Source organism: Vanellus vanellus (assembly GCF_965231255.1).
Source record: "Vanellus vanellus genome assembly, chromosome: 5".
Taxonomy (NCBI): domain Eukaryota; kingdom Metazoa; phylum Chordata; class Aves; order Charadriiformes; family Charadriidae; genus Vanellus; species Vanellus vanellus.
This window is the reverse complement of record NC_138910.1, coordinates 74,377,513-74,391,581: the sequence shown is the minus strand read 5'-3', so window position 1 is coordinate 74,391,581 and position 14,069 is coordinate 74,377,513. Positions and strand designations below refer to the sequence as shown.

Here is a 14,069-nt window from a genome sequence, read left to right as displayed (position 1 = left end):
CGGCTGCCAGGCTGTTATGGAAGTAGGTATGAAGATTTGTGTTTTAATTCCTCATCTTTGCACGGTGCCTCTCTCCACAGAGCGCACACCCAAGCTGCCAGGAGTGCATCCGAGAGGAGACGGCTCCTTTTCTGGAACCTTTTTCCTCCCCAAGGCCGCTGCTCTGTGCTAAACATAACAGCGCTGGTGATGCACTGAACAGCAGTGAAATTTCAGCTGTTCCCCACCTACGGTGCGAGTAGACACACAACCTATAAAACTAACCAATAAAGCAAGCTATAAAAGCTGATTGTTCACCCCACTGTCTTCTTGTGCATCGGTGAATTCCTGGCAGCGAGGATACGGAGTACGCTCAGTGCGCCTGCGCCCCTCCACACATCCTTCTGCCCAGGGTGCAGACATCTCTCTCCTCTTTGAGGCAGTATCTGTAATGGGAGGCTTCTCTTATTCTGAAGGCACCTACACCAACGGGTGTCACTTCATGTGGAAAAGGATTATGGGAAATTAAAATGTTTTCAGGGAATGGACTTCATGAAACAGTATCCACAAATGTCCAAGTGAAGTCCAAAGCAGTTGCTCCCAGCTACAGACCACTGTTGTTCCAGAACGCTGTGGTAGATAAGCCGCAATGGATGTGTAGAACCATCTTGACCTTACAGTGCCGTTAACATGCAAAAATTTGATGAAGGTACGGTGAGGTTCAGAAGAAAGAATTAGGAATGGTCAGTTGGCTCAAGCCATTTAGACTACCCTCCCACAACTTAAGTCAGCATTAAATAAAAACCAGAATGATCAGGAAAGTAATGCCATCATCTGAGCTCCACCGCAAGAAGCTGCACGGTGCTACACACATGCAGACTGGCCATGTTCATACACTCATCTGTACTGAGACCTGTATGGAGGCTGAAAGACGATGGGCTTCTCTGACAGTTGTTTGAGATCCAGTGTGCATCACTGAAAACTGAAGGTTTGCCACCTGAAGTTTACACCGCTGTATTTGCAGTATTCCCTGCGCTAAGCACTTGCAATATAAGCACCAAGGTTTTGCTGACCCCAACTGTGAACTGACCCTCATAAATACAGAGGTCAACCATACAAAACGCTTACCTGTAATTTTGTCTCTCACGAGCTTGCAGGATTCGATTTCACCAATGCTCCCAAAGAGACTCCGGAACTCCTCCTGGGTCATGTTCTGGGGTAAATAGTTGACTATGAGGTTGGTTTTGCTGTCATCTGTAGCAGCCCCTGTCTGCATGGGGGAAGGGCAGTTTCTACTGTTGCTGGAGGGTCCATTGGTTGTATTGGAAGTAGGGCCATTCGACACCTGAGGCTCCATGGTGCTAATTATCTACATCAAAATAAGAGAAGAAGGGGGGAAAAAACCCTTAAGTTTCATAGATACAATAGCTATTTTTAAAGATACTTACAAACGAATGAGTAGGTAGCATTCATGGCCAATTTAGATACTTCAACAAAAAAACCCGGCTTGATTCCTCTGTTATTGTTGCAAAGTAGGTCATGCTAGTCTTTGGCTGTGAGCATATACTAAGATGCAGTTCAAAAAAAATATCTTTTTTGTTAATGCGAAGCTGATTTCTGCTTTCATCACGCAGCCATTTTCACAAATGTAAATTTAAACCACATAAATTTAATTATAATTTAAGGTAATAATCATAATTAAAATTATAGTTCCATTAAATCAGATGAAGTATGTGTATGGCTCTATATGAACAGGTAAAATATTTTACCTATTTAATAACTGTATCACAGAGTGCAATGACAACAACATTAACCAGGCACAGTCGATCTCCAACGTATCATCATTCAGATTGCCTTCAATTAATAACCTCAGTGTCCCAAGACATACCATTTACTGGTTCCAGTGATGACCTATATTCTCCAGTTATATTTTTCACTAACGAACTGACACTTCTTTAAATAATAAAGCCCTGGATTTGCAATCTTCAGAGATACAAAGGTCTTCAGATATTTACTGGAATTGAAAAGGTTTAATCAAAGAAAGGCTTATCAGGCACAGGTGCAGCCTGGAATTTTAACAAGCACATCTACCTTGAAACCCAAAACCCCAATTTTCACAGAAGAGACCCAAATAGACCTTTCCAAAAAACGACAAATAAGAATCCAGCCTGGCAAAGCGCGTGCAGGACAGTAGCCCCATTGTCACCAGTGCCACCGGTCACATGAGTAAAGCTGCCTGCATGTTTATCTGCAGGCTGAGGACCGAAGAATGCAAGTTTTCATCTGAAAACTGCACAGGCAGACAAAGGAAGCAGAAAAACCTGAAACCTGGGTACATCAAGCCTTTTCTATATAGGTATGTGCCTTTCCTACAGCTTCCAGCCTGTCTTTTCTATCACCAGTGCTGGCAAGGGAAGGACATCACCTTAGTCTCAAATGGGGATAAATTTAAGCAGTGCAAATGGTGGCTTTTGCTGTCTACTACAAAAGTCTGCAATGTGCAGCTTCACCGCTGTCTCTTATCACAAGAGCATCCCTCGCACGGGCTCAGCCTCCCTCCATCAAAGACCCGGAGAGTCAATGACACGAACTGCTGTCCTGGGCAAGGGACTCCCCTGCCCCGGGACAGGGACAAGCGTGGGGAGAACCGAGGGCTGAGACACCACACGCTCTGAACCTTGTGTTCATCCGATCCTGCAATTATTGTAATTACTCAAGACTTAATTTGCTGTCTTTTTTAAAAATCTAGGGAGGTACACGTTGTGACAAATTAGGCCTGTAATTCAGGATTGGGAGGGGGGGGGAAACGACACACCAAAAAAAAGGGTGTCCTAAAATTAACTACATTAGGGTGGTTCAGACTAAATAGGTTATATTTCGGTCTTTTTTTTTTTTTAATTGAAATGCTCCAGTGTTAGTTTAATGCCTCATTTAGGCAATAACCCTCCTTTTTTATCAATGGAAATAAAGTTTTGAATTCCCATTATTTTTGATTATCAAGCTCAGGAATACCTACTTGGTTTAACCATTTTCAAGTAAAAAGCAGCCTTGGCACATTGCTCTTAACAGAACGGCCTTAAACCACACAGCAGAACCGTTTTGAAAGTAAACTCCATGAAAATTGTACCTTCTTGAAAGAAATCGGCACCTCCAAACCAGAATCCCTCTGCCAGTTTTACCAGCCACACGGCGCCCAGCACTGCCGACATCCCCCACCAGGCTCTACCAGCCCCATACACGCCTTCAAGACTTTCCCTTTTACCCAGTATCAGCCGTACTTCCTTTTCGCAATCTGATTTACCCTACGTGTATTTACTCACATGTACTAAATGCTTCAGACGCTGCTGAAATCCATTTGGCTGAGGATTCCAGCTGGAGGATCATCCTTTGAGCTCCGCTCCTCCATCACCCCAAACGCCGACACCAACCCTAAGCTCTGCTGCAGGGTCAGGGGTTTGCACCCCACAGCCAACGCACTTCAGCTGAGCACCGGGTGCTCATTTATGCTGTATCGACATCAACTTGATTAAAATTGGGGGGAAAAAAATTGCAGTTCTGACAACGACTCGTCAGAAGACGGGTGAAGCAGCTGATGTGGTTAACTGCATCTTTCTGTGTGCATTTAAATCATCTGACCATATCCTTTCCAACAAGGTAAACTGCAATTTTAAGGGCTGCCCTTCTAAAGCCGACAGGAATACCACAGCACTGGACTCAGTTACAGCAGAAGCAGGACTTCAGCACAACGCACTGAGGAAGGTACATCATCTATTATTAGCACCAGACAAAAGCTATCTACAGTCCCCCACCGTAAACAATAACCCTGGATCTTTTAAAATCTGTGAAAGAAAACAAAATTTGGAGCTGGCTGGTGTCCTACTTACGCATTTTGCACTCTTTAGTTACATTTTCAGCATGCTTACCTTCCACACCAAGAAAATAAACAGAATTCAACTCAGATATTTAACACATTCAGAACATCAAGAGTACACTGCTCTCAAGATCTGCTCTCGAACCAGCAGATTTCCTCATCTAATACTCCACCAACATAACTTGGCATAAACTAATGTCGCACCAGGTGCCAGGTTTTCTTCCTAGCTACTCTCACCCAACTGCAAGTAGGTTGTCCTGATTTTTCAATGGTTGAAGGGAAAAATCAAGGCACTTATTTGCCCTTCAAATTATTGCAAAGTTGTAGGTTACTGAAAATCAATTTGCTATATAAAAGATAATATTTCTTCAGCATTTCCCTCTTTCCATGAAAGACATCTCATACAGTATTTCAGATATAATTTTTTTACTGCATAATTCCAAGTCTCCATTTACAGAGTTATTTCTGTGCAAAAGCAGTTGCGTACCAGATCTTGCATTCAAAGTTCTTACAGGCACAAAGGACTACTACTCATTTTAGATGTACATACTGATTCGCATCATTAGTAAAGACTTCAATTACTAAGGGTAACAAAAAGGTAAGTCCCAGCTCTATCTCCAAACATTCTGTCCTCTCCCCCACACGTCTGAAGCTCAAATCCACTGTCGGGAGTTCGGTGTGCATGCACCGGCACATTTATTGCCGATGACTGTTTTTAAGATTAAGAAGTTGTTGATCCCACATCAGTCAGCACATTACATAAGAGTAACCTTATTTATTCGAAGAATAGATTTCAGCATGCCATTTGCTTTTTTCCTACCCACACACACTAAGATTTAGATTTTGAATTCAATACCTGTATCTCAATATGAACGTTTTTGAAATAGATACTCTAGTTTCCTGGGCACACAGCTAGCTTTCATTATGTTTTAATTACTGATAATAACTTTTTTAACGAGACAGCATTGGGCTGCAAATCAATTCTACAAAAATATTAAAGGAGACTAAGCCTGCCTAACTCATCAAGGGCTTATTTGGATACAGGCAAAATAAATGTGGAAAATCTAATAGTGACTTAACCCCAACATTCATTTCTTTTGAACGAAATATACTCTTATCCCTTGCAGATTAATATTACACCTCTATACATGCCACTTAAAATTAACAGCACCTATGCTTTTACAGACCTTCCCTGACCCAATTTGGGCAGCTACTACCGGTCTTATTACAGTAAAATCATCATGTGTGATGACATTCACATGCTACTGGTAGAAAGAGGCATTTTGTTTTGGTTTTTTTTTTTTGGTAACGACTTGCCAGACGCCCAACACTGCAACACAGGATAACAGTATCTTTGAAGAAAAATAAATTGCAGTTACTGTTGATAGACATTGATAATTTAGCCACCAATAATTTGACTATTCTATTTTTATAACATAGAAAGAAAATACTATCTGTGACAGAATTTCAAGACTGCAATTTTGTAAGTTAAAGGCAACCCATATTTCAAATTCTGGATGTATTTCACCAGACTGCTGCTTTTAAAAATGACTTCTCGATGTACTACTTTTCTCAGTATGGTAATGCATCAGCAAAGTACAATGTACTTTCGTTTGACAGATTTCACAAAGAAATGCTTTGCTGCTCTGGAATATGCTCAGCATAAGCTTTGCCAGTGTTTTGCAAAACACTGCTTACCAAAAGGCTTGGTATAACCCCTCCTACAAAATATCAGCAACAAATATCCATTATGGCAACTCCTACATTACGAGTAATAGTTCAGAAATACTTCTGTCATTTTTTTTTTTTTTTACAATTAATTCAATTTCAGTTTACTCCTGCTGAAATATCAGCTCCAACAATAATGCAAAGAATACCTGTATGGATAAACACAACTATTACAATGCTTAAACAAGCTAAAGTAACTGACATTAATCTTCAGTTATTACAGTAACTATGTGACATCCATCTACTATTACAAAGCACAGTTAATGAATCATTTAGAAAACTACCCACAGACCGATTAACAGTCTTATCTCCCTACTGCATGCATAAACAATAGCCAATGGCTCAATAAATGTAAATATACGTGCTTTATATTTACAAAATTTGTTCTCAGCAGCCTAAAAGAAGGTCTGCACATTGAAAGACTGTCACATACATACACTGAAAGGAACTTGTATTTAGCAAATAATTAGCACCCGTTCTTGTTAACTGAATTATATATACTACACTGCCCATATTCCACAATAAACAGAAATTAGTTTGATATGTATGGAAAAATCTGTAACAATTAAAAAAATCTTAAGAATAAGTGTTATTTATAAGCACTAAATAGAAGTGTTTTAAATACACCACAAAAAAATCTTTTCCTACCATCAAATATCTGAAAAAATTTTAAGAGCTATGGAGAATTCACGCAGACATATCCATTTTGAGGACTCGGAAGTCAAAAAAGTTATCTATGAATAATGAACTGTTCACAGCACCTAAATGCCAAGAAAAACGATCGTGGTAAATTACATCACATGAAGAATTCATGAGGTCTAATTTTATATTATTTCTAAGTGTTCATTAATGAACAAACTCGGAACACTCTCCCATAAAAAAGAATTTAGATAAATAATGCAAAGCTCTTACTTTATCTAAAAAGGCTCTTTAATTAGCATTGCAAGTTGTTTGCTTTCACAAGTGAAAACAAATGGTGCCATGGCAGAGGTCCCATAGCCATCTCCACAGAACAAGGATGACAAAAGGGGAAACAAACAAAACCTCTCTCTCAAAAAAAGGCATGGATTCAAAGGTTTTCCTTCTATAATGAGAAACAGGCTGTAACTCCAGCATATCTGCTCTGTCAAATGGAGTCAGCACAGCACACATCTCAGTCCCACAAGAACTTCTCTCACCTGTAGAAAAGTTCAATTTAGAGGAGGTGCCTGACCCATCCATCCACAGCCCTCCTCCCACCTGATGATCTGTACCTGAACAGCCATGCCAAAGCCAGAAGGTCAGTCTGCAGGTGTGGAGTGGACCATACTGACACATCCCATACCAGATCCCCCAGCCCAGCATTTGGGGGAATGAAGCACACCTCTGCGTTTTTGCAGAATGAAGCACCGGACCATAAAGTCTTCAGGACAGATCATGTCTTCTTCCCATAGGGGCATTCAAAATAAGTGATTTTAAGTATTCATGGGTTTCAAAACCTCAACTCCATCCGGAGTGAGAAGTAGGGGCAGCACCTGAGCCTCATGTACACATTATGTGGGCTTCTCTCTGGAGTGGCCGTAGGAGAGGCAAACGATGCTGTGCAGCTCCACTACAGATTTCTTCTCTGTAACACAACTGTCAAATTTCACTGTCAATTACGTTTTTATTAAAGCCTATGTACTGCACAACTAGACTTTGCTATTATTTACCTAATAAATACATCATGAACATGAAATAAAGGAGGAAAATGAAACTTTTGAGTAGATCTGCCTGGAGGCAAATCCAATATCCCAGAAACAAATCATTATCTAACCCTCCATATTTTGACGTGCTCCCCACTCATACACACTTCTACACGCTCCATCTCCACCTTCCTTCGAGTAAGTCATATTTAATATTTTAAATATAGATGTAGCTGAAAGTCTCAGCCCTGAAAATTAGCAGTCTCCGGCTCTCGCAGCAGGGATACAGTCTTCTCACAAAATCTTGGTTTCAGAGTGCGCTGCGCTCAGGTTGAAACGGCATTCAAACATTTTCAGCAAGTTCCCATTTACGGGTGCCACAATAATTGCACAGAGCACACAAGTGATCCAAATGGAGAAGACCACAAATGCACTCGTTTTAAGAGGCAAGCTTCAGTTCAAGTGTAAAGGACAAAATTGTTTTCTTTAATAGCTAAATTTATCCTGATCTAAGTCCATTACGGGCTTTCGCATGAATATGCTGTAACAAAGTATTCTATCCCCAATCTGCAGTGAAATGAATGCAAAGTTTATTGGCAGTACTACTTGTTATCACAGCAGTGCCTGAACGACACCTAACCGATACCAGCACCGGGTTGTGCTAGATACTGTACACATGGGCAGTAAGGGCTGGGACTGCCGCTGGACCAACACAGCGACAACAAACAGAAAGGCAAAACCTGTTACTTTTATGCCAAGTTTTGCAGAAGGGAAAAATCAAACCAGAGGAAAGTATCCAGCCAAACTGCTGAAGTTATACAGTAAGCTGGGACAGGTCCCTAACACACCACCCTATCCTCAGCCCTGGCCCAGTGATAAGGTCACCACTCCTAACAACTTTTTCAAAAAGCAAAGTAGTATTATGATGCTCCAAATGGCATTTTTTTTTTCTTTTGAGAGTTTCAGATAAACTTATCTTCTGTTGCCATGAAGTATGGACTCTACAGTATTGCCTTTGATTTCAAGGACCAAAGGGAATGAGTGGGGGGAAAAAAAGGAGACACGAAGTCAACCATTTCAACACCAATACCTACTAAGGTATCAGTAGAGGAAACCATCCTCCACAATAACGACACACAAGACAGGAACAAAGGCAATGTATCACATACTTTATATGGTCTCATTCCCAGAGTACCTGCAGGAAGGGTATGAGAAATTGGAGAAGTACAATTAGCATACATAGAGCGCAGCACTCCCCAAAGCCCAGAGGACTGGGGAGTAGATGTGTGTGGGGAGTAAATACGATCTCAAGCACTCCATGCAAAGCAATTTCTGGGAAGCACGATAGAAGTGCTGCACTGCACATTTGTAAGGACAAAGCCACTCTTCCAGAAGCAGAACACAGTTATAGCTCTATCTATGTACTACCTCAACTCATGGTATTTGAGGTTCTTTATGAATTTCTACTGGGCTTCATTTAAAATCACCATTTCCAGCTTCTTCACTTCTTGTGATGACTATGGAGAAACCATGCAAGTTTGAAACCTCAGAGGTGCTTGGCTCTACTCTTCAGTGTTCTCCAAACGTCTTATGAAAGTCTACAGCAAGTATGCTCAACAGCATTATTAAAACAGTAAGTGGAGAAAATTAGTATAATAGGTGACTGTCACAGAAGTTTCCTACTTGCCCCCATTATCAGGGTCATCCTCTAGGTTCCCTAAGACAAACTTACTTCTAGAAAGCCAGCCAGCTATCCCTTCTTCAGTCAGACTGGTTTCACCAGAATTTGCTCGTAACCATTTCTGCCATTAATCATAATTTACACATGAAGATATGGGAGAATACAGCCTTGATCTCAGGGCATTCAGACACCACTTTGGAACATGGCTGTGGAGAAAGCCATCATCAGAAACACCCAGAGAGGAAAAAACAGATGCATCCCCAGTCTATTAGATGGGTTACACAATTAGCTCAGTTTAAAACCCCTTACAGGCCCTTGTGTCCCACATGCCACCAACTGTAACAAAGGCCAGTGGGAGGGGGGTGTCCTACTTCTGTGCTGGGACATGGCCATCAGTGGCTCCTGCCCGCCCGTGTCCCCAGGGGTCACCAGCCATCTCCACTCAAAGCTCTGTACCATTTTTAAACCTGAACAAAGGCAACATGGTCAGGCTCTGCCTTCTGAAGGAACATCTATTTCTTCTTCAATCACTCTTCTACTTCTGCCAAATTTGTACCAGGCAACTCTGTACCTAAAATTTTACAAGGGCTTTATTTTATTTATTTCATCATTCTGGATTGCTCCTTATTCTCTCCTGGCTTTTCATCTGGATCTACTCTTGTTCTTTCGAGATGCATACAAAGACAGGAGGAGTCAGAAAAAAAAACAACCTCAACAATAAGATGACATCTTTCTCTGACTGATGCTCCAAGCCAAAATTTGATGAAAACATCTTCTTTTTCTCCATGGATTGCATTTTATTAGGCAGATACCACAAAGGCAAGAGGTCTCCCAGTGACTGCCTGTACCTCTTGAAAAAGAGGCTGTGACTAACAAAAGCCATATTTAAAATCTGTGCTAGCAGGGTGATAAAAAAAGAAACACACCAAAAACATTAAGTCTATGAGGCAAATCCTGAAAGATTGGAGAGGGCTTCTCAAAGGCCTGGATACTAGATAATAATACTACTAATACAAGAATATGGTAGAGACCAACATCTAAGACAGATCCACAGACTAAAGGACATACAGCCTAAAAATATGCTGAAATGAAAAGCAAAGGAGTTTGAGAGTCTTTTTGTATTTTTGGTTACTTTCTAAATTTTATTTTTAGCTCCGAGTTTTGTTTCCTACTCACTACCTACTTGTTTAGTTTACTGGCTGTATTACTGAGTTATATATTACAAATCTATAACTGAATTGTATGACTGACTCGGGAGTACGTATGTTGCACTGTGTACTGACACACAGATTCCCACAGGTACGTACATGTTCATGTAAGAAGGAGACAGCTGCAAGTCTTCAGCTGCTGTAGACCTGTCACAATTCCACTTTACGTTTTTCCCTTTAAGAAAATAATCTAGAATCATTTGCAACCCGAGAGCTGAGACAGTGAAAGCTGTACTACAAGCCATACTGAAACCTAAAAACATCTACTTATCAAAAGGCAAAGCAAAGCAAGGACCGAGCAGGCTCTCCATGAAGCCCAAGAACATCCAACCCCCCACCACTGTTACTTCTACTGAAATTGTAGAAACGAAAGCTACAATTTTCAGGAGCCCTTAAGCGATTTAAGATTCATTAATGTTCACTGCAATGGGATTTCAGCACCAAATCCTTAAGTTCTTCTGAAAATGTTGCCTGTGCATTTTTTTATGCAAAGATAGGCTTGTATTAGGCAGGAATGGATGGCCTAGCAAAACCAAGGCCACAACCAAGATATTTTAAGGCTTTGTCCTCAGAGGACCTTAATGAAGACACACTGGTAAATGCAATTAGGAAACACTAATCAACATGTGTACATCTTGACTGCTGGAAACAACATCTCTATGGATACTGCTGCTTGCAGGTCTAAGAGAGACCCCAAAAATAGGACCTAGCTGAACATCATAGTTTCCATCTCCATCATTAGAAATGTTAGCTTACTGCAAAGTAACAGCAACGTTTCTCTTAAATCTGAACTGGATTAGTAAAAAAAAAAAAAAAAAAAAAAAAAGAAATTTACAGCTTTTCTACAATTCACCTGTAAACCTACAGCCCTGTACCACACTAATATCGCTTATGGAAATAATCTTTTCATGCAATGTAGGTATTCATTCTAGCTTTGTCTACCACAGGTCTGCTACAGAAGCAAGAACTGCTCTGAAGTAATACAGCCATCACCATCTTATAGGTCATGAACAGGTAATAGAAGTTGAAGACTTTAGAAAATTCTGGTGGAAAAGTGATCAGGAGTTACCTTCTGGTTGTGAGACCATCAGGGCAAACAGCTGCCCCTACAAAAGGAGTACCTACACAATGGCTAAAATGAGAATAAGTTTTAATGCACTGTACGGGATAAATAGCTCAGTAATACCTCAATTCAAATGACCTCATGCATAAAAGCATCTATGCTAAGCTCAAAGACCCATTACCACAGATTAATAATACATCACTCATCAATAAAGGACAAAATATCACGTACATATGCATGTATCTGTCACAGATCGGGCTAACAGATCCTAATAATGTATCCCGGACATAAACTCTATTAATCTCTGTACTGAGGATGGGAAACACGCCACAGGCCAAATCAAACACCCTCCTTATTCCAATTACTAAAGGTGCCTCCTAAAATTTCAAAATAAAATCTTATTCAAACTCACCAAAATCATATTCAAATAAACACACACCCCCTGAACACCCAGGAACTAAAAATCCTTCAAAACTCCTCTTAAAAATGAGCAGACCTCATGGATAACGTAGTCTTGTGTTAAACCACAATTGTGCCACAGCAGCCAGCGGGAGCCCTGCCGACAGTGGCCCCTGCTCGGGCACAGGGGCTTGTGGCAGGTTGGGACCCAGGCCACCCCTGCTGTCCCCCCGCAACACCCAGAGGTGATGCTTTGATTAGACGTCAACGGGCAACTGGAAAAACGGCAACGTTAGAGACTTCTAGGCAGAAATGTCCTAACAGCCTAAACACGTAAGAAGAGCTTACTTGAGTATTAACAGAGTCAAAATAATCAAGTGACCGCCCTTTCTATTTGCTACCTTTACCTGACCACCCTCAGCAGTCATAAGCGGACTTTTTAAAACTTAAGAGCTGGATCCACTCCATCCGTGTGTGTCACCTCAAAGGAGAAGGACTCAAGATGACAGAAGTGACATTGTGTCATTACTAAAAGCAATACATCACCTAAGCATCCCTGACCAGTGGGGCATTCCATCCAGGTGTCCCATTCCAGCCTGGTGTTGAAATGCTGGAGGAGAACATGGCTCCTGCAGCGTCCGCAATGGCTACATATGGCTGCAAAGCTTCTCGATAACCAGAAGAACAGCACACAAAACAACGTTCATTTTTGCAAAGACTAACGGTGGAAATTAAACGCAACAATTTCTACCCCAGTGAGCATCAACATTTAGTGAGCACTTCTTTCAGGAGTTGGGTAATGACAAGCACAGACAATAAGAAAAGGGTTCTAAAAATATACTACTCTTTCCTTGGATTAGTGTGTCTACAGTTAAATATAAACTGTGCTCTATAAATTATCAAACACAATGTCAAATTCTGAAGTGCACTCTGGAATCTCTCACAGAGCACAGGAAATACAGAAAATGGTAATTTTGTCCTGGCCCAGTTAGTCTAAAGAACAATATGCTACTGCGCTGGATCGTGGAGTTAGTTCCCATCAACGGTCACGCTAAAAATGGCCACAGCCACCACCGTAGTTGCGCACTGAATTTTTCAGGACCCTCAGCATCAAGCAAAGAGATTAATTCCCTGAACAGCTGCTCTCACAGGAAGGGAATCGACAGCAACACTGCCACAGTATAGCTGGCACACACATACTAGGAAGAATTTCCAGCATTCACGCTTTCTGCTAAAAATCAACTTCCCCCTACTCATCTACTGCCAGTAACTTCCTTTGGAACAAAGATATACAGGGAACAGTATTAGAATTATTTTTATTTAAGGAGCATTTGTTTACATGCATTATTACTTCTACGGTGTCATGACTGTGCCTTCTGCTCTACAAAAACAACAGGACAAGCCTTTGCCCACAAGCTCTGCACATCATAGAACAAACAGTCAGAGATCAGGGATGACCAGCAGAAGATAAATAGAAGTACCACAATTAATAGTCACATTTATAAACCCTTCAATCAAGTAAAAAAAAAAACAAACCACAACCCCCAAATACGTCTGCTCCCAAATGCAGAATGCATTAACACTTCACAACAGAGTAGTGACTTAAACACAGGCTGTTTCATGCCATTGATTTGTGAATTTTATATTATCTAACATCAAACTGCTGACGGTTATGGGAGTCTCCATGTCAGCTTAGGAGGACTGAGAAAATGCACAGCCTCCTCCCCAGATTACCATCCACCTCAGCAGAAGGCCCATCAGTATTTTGCCCACGTGGTTACTATGACTCTCTCAAACCAGAACTGCTATGAACAGGTTGACTTCCACACACTTTAAGCAGATCGGACATAGAGTTTAAATTAACCCACATATTAAAAAAATCCCCAGTGCAAAAATCTCCTGCGGAAGTGTAGTCTAGCAATAACTATTCTCAAAGTCACAAATATCAGTTTTGCTTTCAATAGCAATGAGAAGCGTGGACTCCTGGCAACTGTCCTGACCTGCAGCAGGAGAGACAAGGGGACAGAGCCGGTTCCACGAATTCCACATCCTCGCTGAGCAATTAGACATAGCGTTACAAGAGGAGTCAGATCTACCTTAAATTATAAATTGCGAGTATTGCTGTCTTGGCTAGTTCTCCAGTATGCAGTAATGAGCGACTGATAAAGAGAGGAAAAGTAAGAAGGACAAGCTTCCTTCATCCCTCATGTCCCTACAAAAGCTCTCCAACAGTACTCAACCTGGCAGTAAGTACTTTGCAATGCTCAGGAAAAAAAAAAAAAACAAAAAACAAGCAAACCATCAGCTACTCCAAACGAGCGTGCATGCAACTACAGGCCAACAGAGAGGGCCCAAGGGCAGTGCGGTTACCTGCTCCAGAAGCAATCTTTTGGTCTCTACATGGAGGGTCAGATGGGACGTTCTCATCAAACGTCCCTGAGGAAGTGAAAACCAGAGGGAGCTCTTTGGTTTTCTT

General features: G+C 41.2%; 1 protein-coding gene across 2 annotated transcripts in view; it reads right to left on the bottom strand.

The window, feature by feature from the left end:
* ELAVL4 (ELAV like RNA binding protein 4) overlaps window positions 1-14,069 on the bottom strand; it is a gene marked incomplete at both ends in the record, with an annotated part of 63,034 nt that overhangs the window by 39,379 nt on the left and 9,586 nt on the right. For both annotated transcript variants that reach the window (XM_082484534.1, XM_082484535.1), the window contains one exon: window positions 1,108-1,348. In XM_082484534.1, coding sequence (XP_082340660.1) covers window positions 1,108-1,348 — 241 coding nt within the window. The remainder of the gene's footprint in view (window positions 1-1,107; window positions 1,349-14,069) is intronic.